The 26938-nt window shown below is 43.9% G+C and overlaps 1 protein-coding gene across 1 annotated transcript in view; it reads left to right on the top strand.

The window, feature by feature from the left end:
- The window catches only part of PLEKHG7 (pleckstrin homology and RhoGEF domain containing G7), a 63732-nt gene that overhangs the window by 36275 nt on the left and 519 nt on the right, over window positions 1–26938 (top strand). The window contains 9 exon segments of the mRNA XM_039236621.1: window positions 3870–3981; window positions 9942–10110; window positions 11904–12065; window positions 12377–12460; window positions 17231–17310; window positions 19153–19306; window positions 23817–23869; window positions 23872–23928; window positions 25124–25274. Of these exon segments, the coding sequence (XP_039092552.1) occupies window positions 3870–3981; window positions 9942–10110; window positions 11904–12065; window positions 12377–12460; window positions 17231–17310; window positions 19153–19306; window positions 23817–23869; window positions 23872–23928; window positions 25124–25231 (979 nt within the window). The 3' untranslated portion in view covers window positions 25232–25274.

Consider the following 26938-nt stretch of genomic DNA (forward strand, 5'->3'; position numbering starts at 1 on the left):
GGGATGAGGCAAAATTGGAAATAGAATGAACAGGCAGAAGGGATAAGAAGCTTTTTTCAAAGAGGTAAAGGGTAGAATATGGTTGGATAGGTGAGAGAAGGATGCTGGAATTATCCAGAGAAACTATATAGTCTAATTACTCCTGAGAGAAAGAGATGAAAATGTCGGTAGGTGTAGAATTTACATCTACAGAATGGAGTCGTTGTGATTGTTTAAGCAAGCCAGCGACCAGAGTTAGTCAGGTCAGTGTTCTGGGGGAAAAGAGAGAAAAGAGAAAGAAGAAGAAAAAAAGAAAAAAAAAAGGGAGGAGGGCACCTCTCAGGCAGGGATGGGCGTGGCATGATCCAGTGCCTCAGGCGGGACCTCTGCCTTGGCGGTTTTGGGGAGGAGAGTGACGGTGCTCCAGTCCCTTCTTGAACCAAGCGCTGCACCTCGCTTTTTTGGGCGTGTAAACTCCCTGTACCAGGGGCGCAGCCAAAGTTGGTTGCACTCTTCAACCCAGGCCAGTCCCAATCTCCAAATCCCAGTCTGAGCGCCCCGCTGAAATTGCCTTAGACACAGATTCCCAGTCACCCCCTCGGGGCAATTCCAGGCCCCCTGCAGAGCTCTGGGGGTGGAGTCCGAATCGCTGCTTCCTTCTCTGGGTCGGGCTGGCGAGCATGCACAGGGGCTTGCCTGCTGGGTGCGCTGAGCCCGCTGGAGTGAGGAAAACCAGGTCCCTCTATGGCTCGTCACCCGAAACACGAACTCAGGCAAATTTCCCAGTTTTTAGCACTTTGCCTTCCCTCTGGAGCCCCAGCCCGCCAGGAGCACGGACGCCCGGTGTCCGCGCGGCTCTTTCAGGGGCCCCAGCCGCCCGGGAGCTACAATGGCAGCAGGCGCGCCGCTGCTCTGAAGTCCAGCCGCCAGGAGCAGCACAAAGCAGCAGTCTGTGCGCTCAGCCCCCTCCTGGGACCAGTTGGCACGAGGGGACCTGGTGTGCACGTATTTGGCAAGTACGGTCTTTCTATGTCCCGAGCAGAGGATTTTCCCCCCCGAGCGGAGGTTTTTCTGTTTCGGACTCTCTCCTTTCCCCCTCTCACTCTCCATAGAGGGTAGAGGGGGATTGCCTCCCACCCTGGAGTCTCTGATCCCGGCCCGATTTTATCTTCCCCAGTTCGCACTCACATTAGAAGGCTCTCTCAGTGGATTCTGAGTCCTTTTTCTCACAATCTCTCAGGTTTTGTAAGGTTTCCAATGGCTTCAGATCTTTTCCGTGTGATGTATGGGTGCGAGTGCAAGTACGGAGCTCCTTACTTCTCCGCCATCTTGCCCCCTCTTCAGAGCTAATATGGTCTTAATGACAGCCTCTGGGCAACGGCGGTTCTCAAGCATCTCAGTGCCCTCTGAGAAGACCTGCTCTCTATTTCCTGCCCAGACATCAAAGCGCCCTACTCGAAAATAAACTCCCACCATAGTCTTTCAAATTGCTTCTTGCAGAAGCCGAAATGTGACCTTTCTCCCCATAGTCTGCCTAGGTCCTATAACAAAAACGTTTTCTGGTTTTTTGTTATCAATGTCTTTACCACCGCCACTTCCTTTAGTGGCTTTTTACGCTGGGTCAGCTTTCTCTGCTCACCAGAGCGGTAATGTTATCAGAAGCACATATATCTTCCTTCTTGCTTCACCACTTTCTCACACTATTGAAATCCCTTAGTAGGACTCATTACTCATTATTTGAATAAATAAGTCTATCAAGGAGCACAGAGGTTTAGCAACATAGTAGGCACTGTGGAACCCTGAAGAGAGTGCCTGAAGCATTAACAACAAGGAAAGAGTGACTGTCGTTCCAAAGAAACAATTTGCTCAGCCAGTGGAACGTTGCATGGTGTGCCCTGTTTGACCCTTGTATATATGAACATATACGTATGAACTGGACGTCTGCCTTATTCTAAAACAAATTTGAGATGGTTTACAAATGTGAAGTCTTTTTTTTAATGTTCATTTTTGAGAGAGTGAGCACAAATGGGGGAGGGGCAGAGAGATACAGGGACAGAGGATCCGAGGCAAGCTCTGTGTTGAGAGCAGAGAGCCCAATGTGGGGCTCAAACTATCACACGACCTGAGATCACGACCTGAGTCAGACACTTAACCGATGGAGCCTTTAGAGCAGATTTCAGACATTAAACAAGAGCAATGAAGACAAAGGGAGAGAAGTACTAAGCCCAGTACATTAGAGGCCCCTCCAAATGTAATGCTGTATTTTTAGAAGCCAGCAGGGAAATTAAGTTGATGGATATTTTTGAGGACTCTCAGATGAAGGGTAAAATGTTGCTGCTTTAATCACTTACTACTAACACCAGCTTAACTAATCAACCCGCGTGAGCACTGAAATCAAAGGTGATTGTGATCAGAAACTACACAGGGTATGTTGGCCTCAACGAGGCATAACCAGAAGCAAAGGGTGAATTAAATTAAGATATTCTAGGGAGAGGCACCTGGGTGGCTTAGTTGGTTAAACTTTTGACAGATATCACGGTTCATTAGTGCAAGCCCCACATTAGGCTCACTGCTGTCAGCACTTCAGATCTTCTGTCCCCCCCCCATTCCTCTCCCACTCATTCCCTCTCTCTCCCTGCCTCCTTCCCTCCCTCTCTCTTTCTCAAAAATAAACATAAAAAAAGATGTCCTAAGTAGAATTTTCTTTTTTAAAAAATTTTTTTAATGTTTAATTTTGAGAGAGAGAGAGAGAGAGATCACAAGCAGGGGAGGGGTAGAGAGAGAAGGAGACAGAATTCAAAGCAGGCTCCAGGCTGAGCTGTCAGCACAGAGCCCACCATGGTGTTGGGAGCCATTCTGAACTCACTAGTTGAGAAAACTCCTTGTGAGGTTAAGGCAGGTTTGCAAGGTCTCCTACTGTCAGATGATGACTGATACCCACTCCCACTCAACTGTTTTTGCTTAAGCACCAACCCCCGAGGCACCTTGTTGATTGGTATTGGGAGTGACTTGTCCCCTTATTCTGGCCCTGGTATGCTGAGTGCACCTTGTGAAGGAACTTATTGTGGGAACTTCTTTTGTGATTATGGGAGCAGACATTGTGTTTCCTGAGGATACTGTTTTTCTTATACTTCCCCTTAAGCAAACAGGCTATTGACCGCTGCTCACAAAGAACTAACTTTTGCCTTTGCTATGCTAAAAACATTGTCTTGTGTTTGAACGCTAAAGATACCTTCCTTCCCCATATGATAAGCATTTAAATCACCTACCTCAATCACTACTGATAAAGGTTATGCATGAGTCTTCTACAAATCTCTGCTCTGGAAAATTTTTACATATCAAAGAATTTGTCATCAGAAATCATTGTCTAAGGCAAATGCCACTTCTGTGCTGTTCCCCATACACTTAACCATAAATAAAGCTGAGACTCCATCAGTGCAGAGATGCCTGCCTGGTGAACAGAAAGAATCTCAGGGCTCTCTCATTCCTCTCTCACTGACACTGTCCATCCTTCAGGGACCCCTGGACCGGCTGGAGCAGGACTCTGGCAACATGGGACTCGAACCCACGAACAGTGAGATCATGACCTGAGCTGAAACCAGACACTTAACCAACTGAGCCACCCAGGTGCCCCCTAAGTAGAATTTTCTTTAAGTATGTGGAGAATGGGGGAGTTGGTTTATCGAGGAGTTAAGTGTTTATTATGAGAATACCATTTCTATTTGAAAAGTGTTTATCATGAAGATGACCTGTTTCTATCCACACAGTCACAGCTCCTGCTTGATAACGGTGACTTTCCAGTTTTCCCTGTTCTAATCAATGGTACAGTTGGAGAGAAAGTCCATGCTTTCCTTGATTGTGAGCCTCCTTCAGCTTCTCATCCTGCAGTGTTTCCGAGGCAGCCTCTGTGAGAGCAACCAGACTTTCTGCCCGAACTACTTAGTCACTGCCTTTTATCTTGAGAGCCTGGGGCAAAGAGATGGCTTCGGAATGTATTTAAGAGTAGAGTACCATTTTCTTTTATTTTTTTCCCTAAGACTCTTTGGACATAACAGGTAATGGGAATTATTACACCCCAATTAAATGGGAAAGAAGAAAAATAAATGCTCAGCAATACATTTTAAATCTGCTTTCCCCAAATACATGGTCCACTGCACACTTAGGAATTTTAAATGGCGCATATCTGGAAACATTATATCATCTTTCCTGAAATTTTTTAATGTTTTTTTAAAATTTATTTCTGAGAGAGAGAGAGGCAGCATGAGCAGGGGAGGGTCAGAGAGGGAGACACAGAATCCAAAGCAGGCTCCAGACTCTGAGCTAGCTGTCAGCACAGAGCCCGATGCAGGGCTCGAACCCACGAACCATGAGATTATGACCTGAGCCTAAGTTGGAGGCTTAACCAACTGAGCCACTCAGATGCCCCTCATCTTTCCTGAAATTTGGGTAGGGCTTAAAAATGTATTATTTCTTCCTTGGTTTGTTTGTGGAGGAAATTGGTACATTGTAAAGAGAAAATAGAACAAAAAATGAGGCTTTGTTTGTGACCAGAAGTTTGGCTTTTGTACGATTTGGTTCCAGGAAAGTCTTATTGAACAAAAGCCTGGAGGACCATTTACATCATGGTCTACATGAATGGCGGCCCCTAGGTCACCTCATGGAGCACGGCAGGAATGTTGCCCCTGGGCTTGTACAACATGGTGGCCATGGGTCCCGAAGGGTCAGAGCAAGGAATTTCTGCTGGGGGACTTAAGTATTTGCTAATAAGCAAACCTGGAAGGAATGTTCCTTGACTTCTCTAGCTCCATTGACACACACCCGTCTTCCCTTTAATATTTCTTTTGTCTGAGCTGTAGCTTTTCAGTTTCATGCTAGAGCCCTTCTGTGTGATCCAGAGAAACTGGTCCAAGCTTTTCCAGAAAACCAGCTCTTCCCCACAGCTGCAAGAAGCCCCTGCCAGGGTGTCACCTCAGAAGCATGGAAGGCAAGGCCACCATCGTGCCCAAAAATGTCGCTGTGAAGTGATGCACCTTTGCCATGGCCCAGATGAGCTGGAAAGCCTGGGTGTTGAATGGCCCAAGAGGAATGGTCTTTGGGAAGAGACTTGGCTCCATTTCTGTAGCGTCAGCCTTTCAGTATTTAATTTGCTACTCAAACTGAAAGCTCATTTCATTCCAAATGTATGAATAATCCTATTGCAAAAGTTTTCCCTGGAAGTTGATGGATTAGACTCCTAGCCAGAGCCCCAAACTGGGGAGAGTCCAGGTCTATTTCCCTCTCTTCCAAGCTAGGACAGAGATTGACTTAACAAAGCTCAGCCACTGCTTTCAAACAACTGTGGAATCCCATATTAATTGGTTTACATTTATATGTGAAATATAGCATCCAAAGATAGTTCGAGAAAAGTAAGGGGTGCAATGTTGTAACAGTAACATACAATACTCTTACATTGCATCATGCTTTACCAGGCACTTTGTCAGACGTTACTTTTAATCTTTAGCACAAAACTATTAAGTTGATTACATGGTCCCCATTCGTCCCTGAGGCTAAGAAAGATTATGTGACTTTATAAGGTCACGTGGCCAGCAGGTGGCAAAAAAGGAACCTGGATAAAGGGCTTCAGGCAAAAAACCATCCAAAGATCTTTTCACCAGAACTATTTCCAACTCCTCAGGTAAATTTCCCATTGCTGGGGAGCTGTTAGCATCACAAAACAAAACCGAGGAGTCAAGTAGAGGCTCTTGAAGAAGGGAAGGTACATCTGTCCATCCTCACCCCGTGGTACAGAGCAAAAGCATCATCACAGATAGTTAATCATAATATTACTAAGATATACAGTAAAAATAATAATCATAGGGGCACCTGGGTGGCTCAGTCGGTTAGGCTCAGGTCATAATCTCGCAGTTTGTGGGTTTGAGCCCCGTGTTGAGCTCTGTGCTGACAGCCAGCTCAGAGCCTGAAGCCTATTTCAGATTCTGTGTCTCCTCTCTCTGACCCTCCCCTACTCATGCTGTCTCTCTCTCTCTCTCTCAGAAATAAATAAAACATTAAAAAAATCATCATCATCATCATCATAAAATGCTCATAATATGTAATAATTATAATAAACAATAATAATAATAATGTAATAATAAGTAAAAATGATAAAGGTGGCCAGGCACTGTGTTGCATACTAGTCATTTATGATCTCTTTGTCTATACAGTACCCCTGTGAGATCTGATATTATTCTCATTTTTCAGGAGTTTAGACAAATTAGGCAACTTGCTGGAAGATACAGTTATTCAGGGAAGAGGCAGTCAGGATTCCAACTCAGTCCTGTCTGAAGCTGACATTTATTCTCTTTCTATGCTCTGATGTAAGCAGTGTGGTTGGGGTTTCTGGGTGGCTCAGTCAGTTAAGTGTCTGACTTCAGCTCGGGTCATGATCTCACGGGTTGTGAGCTTGAGTTCCCCATCAGGTAAGTTTGAGCCCCACTTCAGGTGAGCACGAGCCCCACTTTGGGTGAACAGCAGCCTCACTTCAGGTAAAACACGAGTCGTGCTTCTGTCTCTCCCTCTCTCTGCCCTTGGCTCCCTTGCATCCTTTCTCTCTCAAAAAAAAAGAATAAAACAAACAAATAAACAACATGGCTGGAGAACTGAAATTTGTGTCATGCTGCAGGCTGTTTGGAATTGGGCTCTGAATGCATTGGGGTGAATTTACCCCCCTCCCACATGGGGCTGGGCTCTATGAGTGTCTGTACATTGTGATGGCAAACACTTATGGCAGTAGAATGCTCCCTTCTCTTTCCTAGACAGTTAAGATGAGACAGAGAAGGAGACTGGGAACTTTATACTAGGTCTTTTCGTGTGGTTCAACTAAACAACGGTTAAGACCTCTACCTACCATAGACCAAGTGTTCGAGAAATGCCAGACACTGTTCTGGGCACTTTGTATAGATTTTCTCATCAAAACCCCTCCCCAAGCTGACGAGATCGTCATTCTCATTATCCACATTTCACAGATGAGAGTGAGGGAGCTTACGTATATTTCTCAAGGTTCCACAAATGTCAGCTGCGGGGCCCCACACTATGTCCACCAAGACAGATTTAGGAGAAGAATGTTTGGTTTAGGGCCCTGGATGCCTTTCACTGATCCCCTAAACACACTGAATACTTATTATAAAACAAAAGCAGATCTATTGATCTAGATCCATCCATTGAAAAGCCCTTTTATGTCCACTCTTTCTTGATACAGATGTTCTCTTCTTCCCTAAAGCACCTGAAAAATAAAGGCAATAGGGGAGATGAAAGAGAAACTTATAGCTACTTTTAGAATTGTCAAATATCTTTATTCTCTCTTCTGAGGCCTTTCAAAACTCTAGAAGCTTCCGATTACCTGCCTGGATCTTTGTCTAAATTATTTACCACTGATGCTTCTTGTCTGATTGTTTTGTGGGGGAGACTGGGTGTTTTTACATTTACCCGGCATACCAGGGGGTGCCGGCCGCCAGAGCTGTCCCCTGTGGCATGGAAATCAGCCACCAAGCCCACAGACGAGGGACCCCTCCCCCACACCTCTTCTTCCCACCGTTTCCACCCCCAGCCTCTCCACACCAGCAGTTCCTGCGTCCTTCTCCATCCCTCTTAACCTTGATGAGAATCACAGCCATTTTGAGCCGGATGAGAACTTGCAGGTGATCTAGTCCCTTCTGCTATTTTCCAAGGGAGGAATCTGAGGTGCAGAGAAAGGAAGGGGATCCCTCGGCAAATCTTGAAGCCTGGCTCCTGGAACTCCATCCACCATGTGCCCGAGTGCTCGCTTTCACGACCTGCCGTCGGTATGCAGGGAAGTGGAAAAGACTGAGTCTGGCAGAATTCCTGTGAGGAATGAGCCCTGAGTGTTTTCAGAAGAAATGCTTTGGTAAAGCTACTCGTGTGGCCGGATGAGAACCCCAGGGATGAGGTCAAACTCTGAAAGACAGGTACCATATGCTAAGCAAGAGGTTGAGAGAGAAAGATGGCAAAGATAAGGGGTAAGAGAGACAGAGAGCTCTCTTTTCAGAGAAGAGAATGGAACCAGAAAAATGCCAGAGGGCTGTACACTGTGTATTCGACCCCTTGCCCAACCTAAAATCTTCAGTAAAATAAATACATATTTTGTAAAATGTTTGGCAGGAGGGGGTTCACAGTGGAAACCAACATGGGAAACCAACCAATGGCCTTGGCTTGGCATTTGGCCCATGCTGTTCAAGAAAGAAGTATGGGTGCAAACAGGAGTCCAGGGGCAGAGAAAATCATTGGAATCTCAGGGTCTCTCAGTGAGTTTCTCAATATCTACAGAAGGGCTCTGGGCTTCCCTGGGCCATTGAGCCAGTTGTATCCAGATTTCCAGAATGCAAGGGCTGACATCTGGGCATAAAGATGGATGTGGCTATCTTTGGGGAAGCAGGGAGAACCTCTACAGTGTGCCGTGACCCACCTGAGGCTGGCCCTGGAATGCCAGGGTCACGAGACAAAGGATTTAACCTGGGCCTGGACTGAGCAGAAAAGTGGAAAAGAGGCAATAAAATATTTTTAAAAGTTTTAATGTTTATTTATTTGGGGAGAGAGAGCACAAGCAGGGAAGGGCAGAGAGAGGGGGGCAGAGAGAGAAAGAACCCCAAGAAGATTCTGCACTGTCAGCTCAGAGCCTGATGTGGGGCTCAATCTCACAAACCATAAGATCATGACCTGAGCTGAAATCAAGAGTTGGATGCTCAACCGACTGAGCCACCCAGGTGCCCCAAGAAAGATATTTAGTTAAGAGTAGGACCCTTTAACAGCTCAACTCAGGTGGGAAAAGAGAAGAGGGAAAGAACACACTAATAGTACTAACAGTGCTTTTTGATGCACCTGTGTGCATAGCAGCCAAACACTGGGCTCCATTCGTCACATGTCATCAAAAGCCAGGGTCCCTCCATGCAAGACAGTGTCACATTCAAAAAAACAGTCCAGCAGATGAGACAAATGGAAGGGCTAATCTCACGTTTCCTTATGTTTCTCAAATATCTTTTATGGAAATTGAGTGTATAGCCCAGAGCGGTACTTAACTAAAATCTTCCCAGTGCTGCACTCCCTCCAACTGCCTTTTGGCTCAGCCTCTCCCTATTGAACATTGTCTTTATCCCTCCGCTCTCCTCTCTCTGCTCTATGTCATGTAGGTCAACTTAGCCTCTTCGACTTCTGTTTTCATTTTCTCTTCATTGCCCTGTATCTCAGCAACCAAGGAGACTTGAGGGACTGACCCGGTGAACACAATTCCTTCCTTTCCCTTCTATCCCCACACGCATCTTCACTTCTCCTAACTGTGCATCACAATGAGAATGGGGGCAGAGCTGGTGAAACCAGAAATCTCCACCAAGGGCAGCGAGAAGGAGAAACCAAGGGGTGAAACTCAACTCTTAAAGTGAGAAGGGCAGACAAAGCTGGAGCATGTATATTAATACCCCTTACCACTGCCGCTGCTGGACTGTGCATTCTCCGGGACACTTAACACATGTCACAGTTTTCCGCTGCATCAAAATCTCGACGACTTCCCCTGTTTAGGAGGATTGGGTGGTGTCACGTGCAGTGCTGAGGACTGCCACCTTGTTCCCCGTTACTGGGAGGGCAAGACAGCTGAACCAGCATTCTTTCATTTCTTTAACTGGAAAGTGACAAGTCAGTCAGGAATATTCAATAATACTTCTTAACCATATTCAGGACCCCTGAATATTTCCAACCCTGAATTTGGCACTGGTGGGTAGATATTTGCTAAGGACAGTTTAATACGGAATTTTCAAAACCAAAGTCTACTCCACGGCTTATAAACGTTTCCAGTAAGCTCACAGGTATGTCATGTAATTGCTGAATAAAGTCTCTAAGAGTTTCCCCCGTCCAGGCTTCTCAGTGCCCTGCTCGGAGAAGCAATAATCTGCTATATCTGCGTCTGGCTTCTGCAGTGGTGTGTGCAATATGAACAGTGAGGATGCCTCCACCTGATGCTGCTGGCTCTGCTGCACAGGCTGACTCGGTGCCACTTGTTGCCAAAGAATATCTGGAAACGGAGTAGAGACTCCATGGAGAAAATCATGGTCTATGCCATCAGGGAAAAGGAGGAGAGGTCAATCAGTGAGGCCCTGAGATAGATGACCCCGAGCTCCAGTGTAAGTTTGCTCAGAGGGATGCAAGGCCCTGCGGCTGCTGGGAACCATTCAGGCCTCCATCCTAGAAGGCAATTCCATTGGCTTGAGGTCATGGCTCTCGGAAACATGGATTCGAGTTGGAGGGCATTGTAAATCAAACACACAAAACAATGGACTCCACTCACATCCTGGCAGACGTGGTGAGAACTCTCACACCGAGTTTGTGCAGGACGCGGCTCTGTCTCCAAGGCGTTCCAAAGTGAGTTCAGGCAGGAAAGACCTACTTCCCAGATGATTGAAGGCACTTTGTTTTTAACATCCATGCTGAACCCACACACAAAGCAAATGGGGATAAACACCATGGGGAGCTTTTCCGGAGGATCAATTACCATTCATCTTTTTTTTTTTTCCCTTTTTAGGTCACTGAAATCCAGAGCTAATCTAAGCTTATGCCAGCTGCAATCTCGAACTGAAATATGGGAATTGGAACTAAGGAAGCCCACTGACGACTTCAGTTTATTTGTGGAGCTTTGTATAACTAAATTCAAATAAGGCAATCTATGATATATGCCCTTAAACCAAGATTTCTTGGGATTCATCCAAAGGGAACAACTCAAATTGATGATTAGAAGCTGTACAGAAGTAATTTTTTTTGCAAGTTTCAAAGTAAAATGACCATTCAGTTGGGAGTTTCTTTTTATTATTATTATTATTATTATTATTATTATTATTTATTTCTAGGAGAGAGAGAGAGAGACAGCGTGAGCAGGGGAGGGTCAGAGAGAGAGGGAGACACAGACTCTGAAACAGGCTCCAGGCTCTGAGCTGGCAGTCAGCGCAGAGCCCGACGCGGGGCTCGAACCTGCGAACCGCGAGATCATGACCTAAGCGAAAGTCGGACGCTTAACCGACTAAGCCACCCAGGCGCCCCTCAGTTGGGAGTTTCTTGCCTCTCTTTAAATTATTTGTTCAAATTATAAAATGACCGTAGGAACTAGAATTGAGCTTATTAAGTGAACCAGACAAAAAACTCAAAGCAAGACTTTTTAAAAACGTTTAAAGCCATTTTGGAGATTATTATTCATTTTGATAGGTTTGTGAGAAAGGGAACAGCAATTCTTCTGGAAATTTCTCAGTAAAATATAGATCCTTATCATTGAGAGAAAAGACTCCCGTGGGCTTCCTGTAAGTCTGTGAGCTTAAAGATGAAGAATTCTCAAGAACCCCACCCACCATGTGATTCTGTGGGTCTGTGGCTTGCCCTCCACATTTCCAAAAACTATTTCAAAACCTCAATAAGTAAGATGTTATTTTAAAATGTGAGAAAAGTAATACAAACCTTCAGAAGAGAAAATGAGTTCTTCTCAAAAAGCAATATTCATCCTTATCATGACGTGAATGTAGGTTTTAACGATTAGTACAAAAAAGGTATGTTTGTCTTTGCTTGTCGGATCCTCCCCCTCTAATTAAAGACTATACGGTGTAGGGACTAAGAGAAAGCTACGAAAGGCATTATTACTAGTGAAATAAAAATGCACAATACACTTCCAACTTCCTGAATTAAATTAGTTAAGCCTCATTTTTCTCTTGAAGAGGATGATTTCAAATTAGTGAGTTTTCCTAAGATGTTTAAACAAGCAATATGTTAAATGAACCTAAGATACGGTTTGGCTACAGGGGGAGGCAGCGTCTCTAAATGATTACTGTGGATCTCGGTTAAATGTCATGTTCTCATGTCACATGCGTTTAAAAATATATTGATTGTGTCTTGTTTTCCAGGGGACCTTGAGGGAAAAGTGAAGTGGCCTGACAATCACCAAAAATGTAGACATCTACACGAGATTATAGTGTGGCCTCCACTTTGGGATGGAGACCAAAGGCTTTTCATCCCAGAGGTACAAAAAGGATCAGTTAGGGCTCCTGGCCCTCCCCAGGAGTTTGGTACGTAGATGGAAGTTGTTGAACGGGTCATAGAAAGCCCCCCGCCGCCCACTTGAATAATAAATCTAATTTTATGAACAAGAAGCAAGGCCTTCATCCACGTGGCATTGTATGTGGAAGTCTGACATCATCAGACATTTTCGGGGTGGCCCTTCTGAGCGGTTTTCCATTCTTGCCCATTCCCAGGTCCGTCTTCTAGCATTTCCAAATGTTGCAAACCTAGGCAGAATGTGTTGCCCCGGTTCCTGGAATGTGCTCTCTTTCAATCACTAGCAATACGTCTGTGATTTTCTCTCCTCGTTTAGTCTGAGACACTTTTAAAGAACACATGGCAGAAAACATCTTGTCACCAACGAACAGACACCTTCTCTCTGAAGGAAAATTAACTCTTGCAGGTCAATAGCGGCTTCCTTTAAGAATTCAGCTTCTTTGGGGGGGCCTGGATGGCTCTGTCAGTTAAGCGTCCGGCTTCAGCTCAGGTCACAATCTTGCGGTTCATGAGTTTGAGCCTCACGTGGGGCTCTGTGCTGACAGCTCAGACCCTGGAGCCTGCTTCAGATTCTGTGTCTCCTTTTGTCTCTGCCCCTCCTCCACTCGTGCTCAGTCTCTCTCTCTCTCCCTCTCTCTCACTCAAAAATAAGGAAACACTTAAAAATATATTTTAAAATTCAGCATCTTGCTATCTTGTAACTTGTCCAATCATTGCTAATTGCAGTCTGCGAAGAATTGTATTTGCTCTGTATGGACAAGTGGATGGAAGAGGTGAATCAGAGCATCCTGGGGACTCACGCAGTCCCTGTCGTGATCCAAGACTTCACTGTGTAACTAGCCCCAGGCCCTCCCTTCTCTCCCTGTGAAATGGGATGACCATGTCTATCTCAGAAGGTTGCTGTTAAAATGAAATAATATACATGAAGAGCTTAGCTCATGGTCTGGAATAAAGTAAACATTCGATGTCACCTGTTATCATCATCATTTTACTCCTCCAGTGACTGGGGCGGCCACCCTGTCCGTGTCGATTGGGACTGTAGTATGTAATACACGCGGCACTGGGTAGAGACCATTGGAGAATGTAAAGTAATCGTTCCGTATAATCCTCTCCCTCCGGCTGGGAAGCTCCGCCGTAATGAGCAGACCTGCAGTGTGAGTTTGGAAGAGCCAAGAGTCCATGAAGCTGGAACGCCGGGGTGGTCTGTGGGGCTGGAGGGGGGCTTGGGGGCAAAGAAAAGATAGAGGTCCCTGGAAGGACAAGTCAGATGACATCCCAGGTGACGAGCAGAGCAGGAGGAAGGGGCTTGGAGGCGGAAGCCACCCGTCAGATGGAGGCTTTAGCAACGTGGTTCGAGGTCCAGAGGGCGTGCCCCAGAGGCTCACTGCCGTGCTCACTTCCTGGCTCCGCCTGTTGTGCCTGTGTGACCTTGGACCCTTACAGCAATCCTGCCACACTGCATTTCCTCCCTTTGTTGTGAGGATTCAATGAGCTAATGGATGGGTAGGCGCTTGAAAGAATGGCTGGCACCGAGTCGGCACTCAATAATTACCCTCATGATCAGAAAGGGCTGCCAGATTGAAATAAAATTTGCATTCATTCATTTATTCGTGTCTGCACGGACTTGATCGGCCACCTGCTGTGTGTGAAGCGCTGCAGGATGTGGGGTTGCCTATTTACGGTCATGTGATCCAGGGGGCGGTGCTGGGCACTGACTCCTTATTGAATATACCTGGTGGAGAATCTGCTCTGGTTTAGGGAGAGCACTGGGTGGCAATGCCCACCTAGCAACTTAGCAACTGCCATCTAGACAAGATAGATGTGCCCAGCAGTTGGTCTCAAGGGGCTGTTTTATGCATTTCCTCCTTCCAGTGAGTTATGCAGAGAAGTTACACTTCATCCCATATTATAGGTAAGGAATGTGAGGCTCAGGGAGGTTCTAGAATCATCCTCAAGGGCACGTGGCTGGTTAAACGGCAGAGGCCAGACCCCAGCCAGGCCACCTCAGCATCAGAGGCTTCCAGAATCCCACCTTGGAAACCAAGCAGACGGACGGAGCCAGGACACTATTGGCAACACGAAATCACTGAGCTCCTGGACAGCAACATGATAGGTTTAAAAGGCTGTTGAAGAGTTGTCAGAAGCGACTCACACAACGGCGTGGAGGCAGAGGAAGGCACCGGAGCAGAGACATCGGAGCAGTTCCTGGGGAAGCAGGGTGAGGTGAGAAGAGGCAGGCTTGGGCTTCTCAACTGTTCTTGACCTGCAGGCCACACCCACTTCTGAAAAGGTGACAATTTTCATTTTCTTTGATATTATCACCACTTTAAAACTAATTATACGTTGTGGCAAAACCCAAGTAATGAAGCAAAACCCAGCTCTGTGCTCACATATGTGCCTTTCCCTCCCAAATCAGCCTCCACCTAGAATCAGAGACTTTCAGGAACCCCTGCCCTCTATCTACCAACTTCCCAACACTGTAAGGGACACTGACCTATCCTAAAATGTCAGAAATGCCCAGAAATAGAAGAAGATAAATGTGAGAGATATTTCACAGGCAAAAGCAGGAAGACCTTTTGATTGATAAAGTGGGTGCAGAGGGAACGAGTCGAAGACATCCCCAGGTGTCCTCATGTACGTGCTGCAAGGCTGGTTGAACAGCACTGAGGGTGGTGGAGAGAGTGGGTCAGAGAGTCAGTTTTGAGGCTCAGGTGTGGGCATCATGAGAAGTCAGGGGGGAGCTGGAGGAACATGCCCATGACCATGTGTCGGGGAAGAGCCATGTGAAGATGTGCATTCACACATCATGCGGGATCGAGGTGTTTGTCGTGGAAACCTATGTGGGGGCTGGCCTTGCCATCCCTGGGAAATAGCTTCTTCTGTGTGGTCCAGGGTGAGTCACCAGTGTGTCTCCCTTCTAGTGGGTGGGAAGGGGGACAGGAGATCAGAGCCTGCTGCTTAAGTATTTGACCCAGAGGCTGCACACTTTTGTTCACGTTCATTGGTCAGATTTAGTCACGTGGTCATATTTAACTACAAGGGAAGCTGGGATATGTAGTATTTATTGGAAATGGATATGTACCCAATCAAACTCAGAAGTTCCATTACTACAAAGGAGGGGTGAATGGTTTTTGAGGGACAACCAGCAGGTGGTCTTTGCCACAACCTGATTTGCAAAAAGGAAGTTTCTATTAGTGGAGGAATACAATTTTTAAAAAACATGCAAGGACAGGGGCACTTGGGTGGCTCAGTCGGTTAAGCATCCAACTTTAGCTTGGGTCATGATCTCACGGTTCATGGGTTCAAACCCCACATCAGCCTCTGTGCTGACAGCTCGAAGCCTGGAGCCTGCTTCAGATTCTGTGTCACCCTCTTTCTCTACCCCTCCGCTGCTCATGCTCTGTCTCTCTCTGTCTCCCAAAAATGAATGAATGTTAAAAAAAAATTTTTTTTTAAATATTCAAGGACAAGGGCACCTGGGTGGCTCAGCCGGTTAGGCATCCGACTCATGGTTTCAGCCTAGGTCATGATCTGGTGGTTAGTGAGATCGAGCCCCATGTTAGGCCCTGTGCCGAGTGGGGAGACTGCTTGGGATTCTCTCTCTCCCTCACTCTCTGCACCTCCCCACTCATGCTCTCTGTCTCAAATAAACATTTAAAGGAATATGTTCAAGGACTATTCCAAATTTAATAAAATATCTGATATGCAAATATAGTCTTTCCTCTAAACATAAAAGAGGGGAGGAAATAGAAATGAAGTGTAAATATTTTATCTACCAACTTAAACTTAAGCCACATTGTTTCCTTGGGTTACAGCACATGAGAAAGAACTTCTAAACTAATGTTAATTAATTAACTTATTACTTAATTTATTTACTTATTTTTCTTATATTTACTTTAAGCATATGTTACATCTACCTCTGAATGGACTGCCTTTTCCTCTGAAATCATTTATATTTAACCATTTCTTTTTCTAATTTCTAAGGGATAGAGTAGAATAGGGAGGGGAATTCCTCACTTTATTATTTTTTTAAGTTTATTTATTTATTTTGAGAGAGTGGGGGTGGGGGAGAGTGGGGGTGGGGGAGAGAGAAAGAGACAGAGAATCCTGAGCAGATTGTGAATTGTCAGTGCAGAGCCTGATGTGGGGCTCGATCCCACAAATGTGAGATCATGACCTGAGCCGAAACCAAGAGTCAGATACTTAACCAACTGAGCCACCCAGGCGCCCCTCCTCATTCTCATATTTGATTTCTCTTCTACCACTATCCTTTTCTTAGGGAAAAATATAAAAGCCCATTTGCTTTAAGTAACTATCGAAAGTGCTGTCAGAAAAGTTTATAAATACAAAGCTACATGAAGAATATTTAAACACGGACAGACACACTACAAAACTTGAGAGACAAGTCACTTTAATCACTGTCCTAATCAGCTAGGGCTGTCATAACAAAATACCACAGACTGGGCAACTGTAAGAACAGAAATTTATTTCTCACAGTCCTGGAGGCTGAAAGTACATGATCAAGTTCCCGGTCAAGTCAGTGTCGGAAGAGGGTTCTCTCATCAGCTTGCAGATGGCCCCACTCTCAGTGCCCGCATGTGGCAGAGACAGAGGGCTGTCTTGTACCTCCTCTTCTGATGCCATGAATCCTACTGGATCAGGGCTCCACCCTTATGTCCTCACTTCATCTTACTTACTCCTAATATAGCCACATTGGAGGTGAGAGCTTCAACATATGAGTGGGTGGGGGACATCATTCAGCTGATGACAATAATAAAATGGCTTTTTTTCTAGTCACGTATACCTTTGTCAATGACCACCCAGATGAGTCAAGAAACAAAAATATTGCAAGTTCCATCAGTGGATAGATGTGTCCAAGGCTTAGCCGAAACCGTTGCAAATACCAACTGAGTTACCTTAGATCCACATGAAATCCATCACAAATACAAAGTCTTTAAAGTCGAAGCGCGGGCTCACATCAAGCCTCCACTTTAGGGAGAAATACATTCAACAGTAATGCAACTTTCTGATTCATATGATTAGAGTCTCCTAAGCTGTGAGCCTCATATGCCCTGACACCACCCCGTCTTGTTTTCTAAGGGATTCTTTGATTTAAAAAACAACACCTTCTGCTGACTGTTTCCAGCCCCAATTTCACCTTCTTTTTTTTCCTCAGAAAGCACAAGACTCCTAGATGTTTATATGTTTCTCTCTGATGATTTCCTCTTAGTTACAAAACCTAATTGCAATGAAAAGGCAAAGTGCTGCTATTTCTCAATCAGTCTGTTAAATAAGGTTAGAAATATTTTTAAATAAGTTGTGTTAAAAATCTAAAAGATTGTTATATATAAGATTGGATTTCGCCCTCTAGAAAGAGGAGGCATTGTGAAATAGAGGCTTTTTGTAGCCCTACAGCTCTGAACTGAAAAACAATACCAAAGGCAAATTACATTTCTTAAGGATATCAAAGAATGTGCATGTTTTTAGAACGACTCAGTCTGTATACTCATGAGGTAAGTCCCAGAAGCCTGGGTTTTTCGCCTGACCTGCTTGAGCAAATGAAATCAAACTACTTTCCTCCCTGGTGGCCTCTGTCCACCATGGTGGCGTTGCCGGTATAGTGCTGAGCATTAGTGTCTCCCCAGGTTGTCAACCATGGCAAAGGTGGCTGGTGGTCAGGGTGCTTCCCAAACTGTCTGCTGCCCCGCGCTGAGGTGATCTCTGTCCCTTGTTCTGATTTGAAAGCTCACATAGCTCCTGAGAGATGATGATTTGAGAGCCGCGGGTGGGAGGGAGTCCTGAGTTCTTGGTGTCACTTGTATATAAAAACTGCAGAAGCCAGTAGCTGGGTAGCTGGCATCCCAGACAAAATGCATGTGCGGCTAATGCCACAGAATCTCTTCTGAGAACAGGGATTCTTCCCATCACGTACATATTGATGGTTACCGTGATGGTTGTTGTTATCGCACATTAAGCCATGGGCCTCATGGTCTGCTAAAGGCTTTCTGATCTCCTACTTCGCAGTGCACCCCCTGAATGATGTATGCAGGTGGTAGCGGGAGGGGGCCTCCTTAAAGGCTCTCAGACACCTGCCCTTAGAGCAAGGAGGAGGAGCTACCATCTGCCTTAGGTCCTTGGCAATGTCAAATGTTGTTTCATTCCGCCTCTTTACCGAATGACTGGCTTTTCACAAATGTAAGATCACAAACTAGATATTTCACATCTTTTAATAACCTAAGCTTCTGGACAGCAAATTGGTTAGTTGAGCTAAATAATTTAAGGATCCTTAAGCAATAAAATAGATAGTCATTAATCAATCTAGAATAGCTGATCGGTGTTTGGGAAGGGGACAGGTGCCACAGAATATGAAGAGTCACAATTTGAAAAGTCGGAGGTGCTCCTATTTTAAGATACCCAGACTGTCCTGTCTGAGTAAGTCAAGTCCCAAAAAATCTCCATCCCCTTCAAAAACCTTGATGCCAACAGCTTACCTTCACTTCAAATAGTGGCAGAAATGAGAGCAAGTGAATGAATGGCAGGCCATATTAACCATAAGGTAACATGTTGATTTCATGCTTCACAACTGGATTCCAAATTAAGGAATGTCACCTATTTTAAATTCCACTTTCTATTTTTTCCTCTTTGCTATTTGATGCACAATATATGTCGTGTAAATCAGTCTTTGACGTTCTTTTTAAAAAGTTCAGCATCTTATGTTCCATATCTTAAATAATTCAATGATTTACAAATTATGGGCATGGAATCTATTTAGAGTTTCGTGTTAGATTCCATGGATGGAGTTGGCCGAAATGGAGCTGAAAATCTTCCCACTCGTGTGATGGAGATTTAAATGTTTCCCAGTCGTGGACATCACCCATTATTTATACAGACAGTTAAATTTGGGGGCGGGGAATACTACACGCATGAGGCTTTAAATCACTATGTATTGGAGGGAAATCCTTTTTAAGATCCAGAAAGAATAGTTAGCTGGAGTTTAAGCAATTGTTTCTAAAAACTGATTTGGTTAAGGAGGCACCTTAGGTATGTGCATCAGTATTTATTTCCTGTTTATAGCATTATTGTCTTCTTTACTTTCAGAAACTTGGAAGCTCAGGCCCTGGTTTACTGTGTCCTTCCTTCACTTACTGCTGAGCTGCAGTAATAAAAGAGGGTGGTTCATGTACGGTACTTAATCAGCCCATTCCACGAGATAGATAGGTGGTCCAATGTATTGATCCACTCCACGTGTCTGGTATGTGCCTATTTTCATCATTCATCTTATCTGTTTGCCATCACAGAATTTTACATTGCCCTTTTTTTGGTAATAAAACATGAATCCAATTTAAACCTTCATAAAATACTGTGCCTGGTTCCTATGTGGCTATCACTCACTCTATGAACTAGTTCTGGTGAAAGTGTTGGGTTTGGTTTCTAGTGCTTGGATAACTCAATTCTACCACTTGCTAACTGTGGCTTTTTAAAGAAACGTTTATTATTTTTGAAGGAAAGAGAGAGAGACAAAAACAGAGATACAGTGTGTGAGCAGGGGAGGGTCAGAGAGAGTGAGGGAGACACAGAATCCAAAGAAGGCTCCAGGCTCCGAGCTGTCAGCACAGAGCCTGACTGGGGGGAAGGGAGGGGGTGGCTCGAACCCATGAACTAGGAGATCACGATCTGAGTTGAAGTCTGACGCTTAACAAACTGACCCACCAAGGTGCCCCAACTATGGCTTTTTTAAAGTCCTATAGCTCTGAACTGAAAAACAATACCTAAAGCAGATTACATTTCTTAAAGATGTCAAGAAAGGCAAGGCATTTGAACTTTCTCAGCCACAAATTTCTCTTGGTGAAATAGAAATATCTACCTCAGTGGGTGGTCAGGGGAATGAAATGAAATAATGCCTGTAAAGCACTCAATAAACTATTCTCAGTGTTATGATATCATTACTAGTATTATTGCTGTTATTAAAGCACTGGTTCACCGTGACATGCTTTACAAGCCCAAGATACTATAAAAGCTCTGTGGAAAGAAATATGCCAGAAATGAATATACTTTATATATATATATATAAAATACACACACACACACACGTGTGCACACATGTATCTATGTATGTATATAGGTCAAAAATACCATCTCAATAATTTACTCAAGCATTCCCCGAGCGTCTCCTGAGAACCAGGCACCCTGTGGGTACCCTGGAGTAACAACGACAAATGAGAAACAGCCCTTGTTTTGGGGGGAGTCCTCAGACCAATCAAAGATCAATAGCAAATCCTGTTGTGAAAGCCCTGGGACTCAGTTTCCTCAGTGCTAGGTGGACGGCCTTAGTGTTAAGAAGGAAGCAGGTGGTTCTGCCATGTGCACAGGCTCCTAGGAGACCAGCTGAAGCTAGGCTGGTGGGGGAGGGGGGGTGGGGGGGCGGGGAGGGGAGGGGAGGGTGTTCACCTTTCTGTCCTAAGAGAGGAGCAGAAGAAAAAGGGAGCACTACCTATGCTCCCCAGTTCTCAAATCGGCAGCCAAGCCCAGAGCTTTAATGACAAGCACAGGGTCACAGTAAACATGACTGAGCAACATGACACAGTGAATGAATGAAAACACACCTGAATAATAATAATAGCAAACAATGACAGTGTTATGTTATATAACTAAGTTACACATGGAAATGCTTTGCATGTTAACCCATGGGTGGAAGCAAACTCCCTCCAAGGGCAGAAGGGCTCTACCAACAGGAAACATTCATCCAGAACCCGAGCCTTCTGCCCTCTTCGTCTATGCTTTTCACTTCCGCTAGGATTGGCTGAAATGTGACAGGGGCAGGCTGAAAGGCCTCATACTTGAAATCAACTATGACCTCATGGGAGAAGTACTTTTGTTTGTTTGCTTAGTTTACTTTTTCATGGGGAAAAATGTCATTACCAGAGGCCATCCTAGGGCAGGAACTTTTTGTCACTCCAGTGGTTATAGGCAGAAGGTGGTATATGGGCTCGAGGATGGGAAGCTGTCCAAACCCCAAAGGAAGAGTGGAAGCTGCTTAGGCTGAGGGCTCAGGTTAGTGTCGGCCTGCCCGCATTAAGAACTAGACTTCCTGGGAAATCTTATGTCACTGGATTACCTTGGGAGATGCATGGTTTTTCTCCTCTGTTCCTTTTTTTCTTTTAAGAAAAACAAGCACGGGGCACCTGGGTGGCTCAGTCAGTTAAGCGTCCGACTTTGGCCCAGGTCATGATCCTGCACTGTGTGTCAGGCTCTGTGCTGACAGCTCAGAGCCTGGAGCTGGCTTCAGATTCTGGGTCTCCTTCTCTCTCTGCTCCTCTCTTGTGCAACTCTGTTTCCCCAAAATAAATAAACATTAAAAAATTAAAAAAAAAGGAAAACCAATATCTTTTTTTAAAGCTATACTTCCACCATTTTTTGTCATTTTCTGATTTGTTGCTATCATCTCATCTTATATACATACATATATATTTTTTCCTCATTCCTCTCATCTATTATCTTGACAGTCCAGATACAGTACATGAACCAAAATAGCTGTAGAATGGGAAAAAATAAAAGGCTACAAAAAAGAAGAGATGGTGCTTTGGAGTGATTGACAACCTAGTTTCAAATCCTGGCTGTATCATTTACAAGCTGTGTGACCTTGGGAAAACTAAATGGGCTTCCTTATTCATAAGTAGCAACTAGATGACTTATTAGTTGCTGTGTGGTTTAAATGATACAAAGAGAAGAAAAAAATAGCACGGTACCCAGTTACAATAAGGATTTAATAAATGGTGTCCGTTACTGTATTAGTTATCATTAATTGCTAGATTAGAATGTCAGGCCAGAAAAAGGGCAATTCTTGGCCATATATTTTCTGTCCTCATTTTATTTTACAGGCCTAGAAGGACCAGTTCCTTTGGCTTATAAAGTCCCCTTGTTACCCCTCAAGCAGATGAGGGAAACTCTGAATACTTGAGAACTACAGTTACAATTTTTGAGGAAAATGGATTCCAAAATCCAGCCAAGAACAACCACCTGATCTGTAAAGCCTCACTCACTACAGAGTGAGATTTATAAGGAGAAAAGCCAAGGAATAAAACAAACCCAGTCAGATCTTTTTACTCCAGAAAGCCATTTTAATAGTCCTCCCATCTCAGAGAAGCTGACAGAATTTCATGACCTTAACAGACTTTGTTGTGGTAGAATTTAGGAATTAGGACATTTAGACTGCTATGAGTATTACCAGTGATACTAGAATAGTTCTTGTAGTTAAGAAAATGTAAGTCTGGTGGCACCTGGGTGGCTCAGTTGGTTAAGTATCTGACTCCAGATTTCAGCTCAGATCATGAACTCCTTGTCATGAGGAGCTCAGCACGGAGCCTGCTTGGAATTCCCTCTCCCTCTCTCGCTCACCCTCCCCCACAATTATGCTCTCGTTCTTTCTCAAAGTAAATAGGCATTTTAAAAAAAAGAAAGAGGGGCACCTGGGTGGCTCGGTCGATTGAGCATCTGACTTTGGCTCAGGTCATGATCTCACTGTTCACAAGTTCAAGCCCCACATGGGGCTCCATGCTGACAGCTCAGAGCCTGGAGCCTGCTTCAGATTCAGTGTCTCCCTCTCTCTCTCTGCCCCTCCCCCACTCACACTCGGTCTCTCTCTCTCTCCCTCAAAAATAAACATTAAAAAATTTTTTTAAATAAAAAAGAAGGGAGGGAGGGAGGGAGAAAGAGAGAGAGAGAGGAAGGAAGGAAGGAAGGAAGGAAGGAAGGAAGGAAGGAAGGAAGGAAGGAAGGAAGGAAGGAAGAGTCTTGCATTTGCTCTGATTTTGAAATGAGACCAACCTGCTCTGGTGAGTCTGAGTTAAACCCACACATTTCATCGAATACAAATAATGACAGGGGACACACATCAGCTTATGAATAAAATAAAAGTCAGGAATAATCAGTGCCCTCCTCCTCTCTGAAGTATTCCTTGGTATGACCAGAAAGAAGAGAAGCCTGGTTTGGTTTTTATTTGTTCCTACACATAAATTAACTGTATGGGCTGCAGATGTTTACTCCTTGTGTTGTATTAATTATTCAAGGAAGAAGCTTTGATTTTAAAAGCACCTGCTACATTAAAAACATCAACACAACCCAGAATTGCTCTCAGTATCTCCTGTCATTTCTCTACGAGCCCAGCTAGCAAATGACAGGACAGACGGTTTCTTTTACAAGCACAGAAACCACACCAACACTTCTTTTTGTTTGTTTCACATTTTCACATAATCTGTGGATGCTGAATTTTGAGTCACTTTTTGGCCTGTCATGAAGCACTCAGGCGGACTTGGTATTTCTGCTACATCTTACAACCCTTGCTTTGATGTGATTTCACTTTAAATAAAACAGTAACAGTTTAAACAGGAGTGGGTGGAAGTGAAAGAAACAATAGTTACATTATTTTCCACCTTTTTATTATATATACTTTACATACACACTATCCACCTAAGATGCTAAATTTCTTCTAGAAGGTGCTCATTTTCCATCACAGAAGCCATAATTGCATTTCATCAAGCCATAGAAGCCGTTAGCTAAGAAAGGGTTCTCATTTAAGTGGGCTCTATTTGGGCGTGGTAGTGAACTCTTGGCCTTGGAATCAAATCTTTTTTTTTTTTTTTTTTTTTGGTAAGCTACATAAACTTCCCATATTCATTAAAAATACTCAAAAAGTCTAGGTGCTTGTACCGAGAAACTGGGTTTAGTAGTAAATGATTTCTTTTGTCTTTGTAATCTTTTTCTAGTGTTTGGGCTGAGAAAACCTTTCCTTGTACAACAGGAAAACAGGTATCGACAGTGTGTATAGCAGCGTTCTTATTGCAAACCCAAAGAGAAAATATTAAAATATGCATCTCAGTTGTACAGGTTTTGATTCTCAGACCTGACATAAGGAGAAATCTCACCCAAGCCTCTTAAGTAGTGGGAAATGGGAAATTTTGTATATTTCCTTCACCCGCTTTGGGAAGGGCAGAAGTTAAGAGGGGCAGGATGTGGACATCTAGTCTGTATCACACTCAGAAATCTCTAGAGCTGACCATTTCCTTACACTCACCGAGCAGACACAGCCTCCTTCGTTTTGGCCTGGAGCAGAGCCTCCAGGGGCCTGGGAGTTCCTCAGTTTATATAAAACAATGGGAAAGAATCGCTTTGGAGTGCATGATTGACTTTCAACGTGTTCCAATAAATTTTCAAAGTCCTGGTATGCAAACTATGTGATCAGCTTAAATGAGAGGTCACCACAATCATGAACCACCTTTGAAGATATGCCAGTGTTAAGAAAAGAAAAGTTGCCAGTGTTGACACAGCTGTGGAAGTGAGAAGCCGCTGCCCGCCTCCGGTTTGTCTTGGAAGTTTCCTTTCCCCAGGAAGGTTTCCGTCATAGCGACAAAGTAGCCAGTTAATGCAATGTTGCTTTCCTCTTAATAACCCCATTTCCTGGGTCACCTCCCTCAGTCTGTTTTGCAAATTATGCCACTTGTTAAGAATGATTTCCATACAAAACGGAAATTCAAAGAATTCAGTTTTGAAACTATTTATATTCTCAGTGCTCATTTTTCTAGTCATCATGGACTATTATGATTCCTTGATTATTCATAACTGTTTTCCCAACTTCCATACCATACTCACGTAATCCATTTTCATAGATGATCAGAGGTGTTTATGAAAGCAAATGGGACTTATGCATATGTTTCATTAGTCTTGTTCTAAAGAGCAAGTCAATAAATACAAACGGGGGCGCCTGGGTGGCTTAGTTGGTTAAGCGTCCGACTTTCGCTTAGGTCATGATCTCGCGGTTTGTGGGTTCGAGCCCCGCGTCGGGCTCTGTGCTGACTGCCAGCTCAGAACCTGGAGCCTGTTTCAGTCTGTGACACCCTCTCTCTCTGACCCTCCCCTGCTCACGCTGTCTCTCTCTCTCTCTCTCCTAGAAATAAATAAAAATATTAAAAAAAAAATAAATAAATACAAACGAAAATATTAGCCCAAATATGTGAAAAATCATAACACTATATATGTAATTATTATTATTATTAATTATTATTATTCTTAACAGAAAACATGGATGGCACAAATAACAGCAGCAATCTCTTGCTTCATCAAGAATCAGGAAACCAAGAAAATATCTTTGTTTACATTGCCTGCAGATTCTTCTGAAATGTAGACACCTAAACCAAGTGGTGCATTTTTTAGACATTAGGAATAAGGTATTCTTTCATTCAAATTTTTGTTAACACTTATTTAGTGATGAGCTAGAAAGAAATGTGCATTTTAAAGGAGTGCGAGAATTTGAGCTAGGAAAATCCTCAGTAGAAAAGAAGAATGACCACAACAAATTTGCATTCAACAAATTTGAACTCTGAGGACTTTTGTGGCAGGTATATACTGATACCTTATGTTTCGAGGGTATGCAAGAGGTTTGAGTGAAGTATGGTGCTACTAGAATTTGTAAAGGGTGAAAGATCAGATGAATGAAGTGTCAGAGGAAAACAATGCCCAATGCTTGTGCTCAGTATGAATTCTAGCATCTCACTTAGTATACTTCAGTAACGAAACCAAATTTCCTACATGGTTTGTACATCAGTCTTAACTGCTTTACAGTCCTACCTCACATGCAATGATAATTGTTTTTTAACTTTTTTTAAATGTTTATTTATTTTTGAGAGAGAGAGAGAGACAGAGACCAAGAGCACGCACATGCACAAGCGGGGGTATGGCGGAGAGAGAGGGAGACAGAATCCTAAGCAGGCTCCAGGCTCTGAGCTGTCAGCACAGATCCGGACGCAGGGCTCAAACTCATGAACCGTGAGATCATGACCTGAGCTGAAGTCGGATACTTAACCAACTGAGCCACCCAGGTGCCCATAAAGCACAATGATAATTCTGATACATACTTTGATTGCTCTTTTAGCACATTTAACAATCAATAAGGTCTATACTTAACAGTTTTTAAATTCCTATTTGCCAGCACTTTACTTGCCTCAGGTATACTTAGTAATACCCTAAATTGGAAGAAGAAAATCCCAGAGATTAAATTCCCTTAAGGAAAAAAAATCCAAGTTTCACCAGTTAACACTTTTACATGGGAGCTTTTCATAGAAATAGTTAAGATAGCTTTCTCTGAACCTCATTTTTTGAAGAACGATGAAGTTTGTCATAAAACCACTTTCTGGTTTTGAGTGGTGTGTGTGTGTGTCCATGCCAGCACAGAACAGTCAAGTTTATTTAGCAGGAAGGACTTGAAATATCATTAGAATTTTTATCAAGAAAGGCAGCTTGAATTATTATATTGTCATGGTGGAATATACTATTAACTTCATTTAAAAAAATAGTCCTTATAGTCAGATTATATCAAAAGGAAATCCATATGGGGCACCTGGGTGGCTCAGTCGGTTAAGCATCCGACTTCGCTCAGGTCATGATCTCATGGTTTGTGGGTTCGAGCCCCGCATAGGGCTCTGTGCTGACAGCCAGCTCAGAGCCTGGAGCCTGCTTCGGATTCTGTAACTCCCTCTCTCTCTGACACTCTCCTTCTCACGCGCTCTCTCTCTCTCTCAGAAATAAATTAAAAAAAACAAATCCATAAATTTTAATTTCAGGAATGGTAACTTCTGCAATTTTCAAAATGGAAGTATTAAAATTTTCAATTTGGGCTGTAAGATAAGCGATACGTTAACTGATCTCCTTAAGTTGGAGGATGAGGTAGAGAGGATGGTGCTTGAGGAAGTCATGAGGTGCAGCTAATTCTTTGAGGAAAACAGATTTCACCATGTAAACCAGGTAGGACGCACAAGTGCAGCATGAAGGCTCTTGTCTGAGGACCACACATGATTAGAATGGAGGGGCACAGTCTCTATATAATAATCTCAGA

The sequence above is a fragment of the Hyaena hyaena genome, unplaced genomic scaffold (genome assembly GCF_003009895.1).
Source record: "Hyaena hyaena isolate Hyena2069 unplaced genomic scaffold, ASM300989v1 scaffold_113, whole genome shotgun sequence".
Lineage (NCBI taxonomy): Eukaryota > Metazoa > Chordata > Mammalia > Carnivora > Hyaenidae > Hyaena > Hyaena hyaena.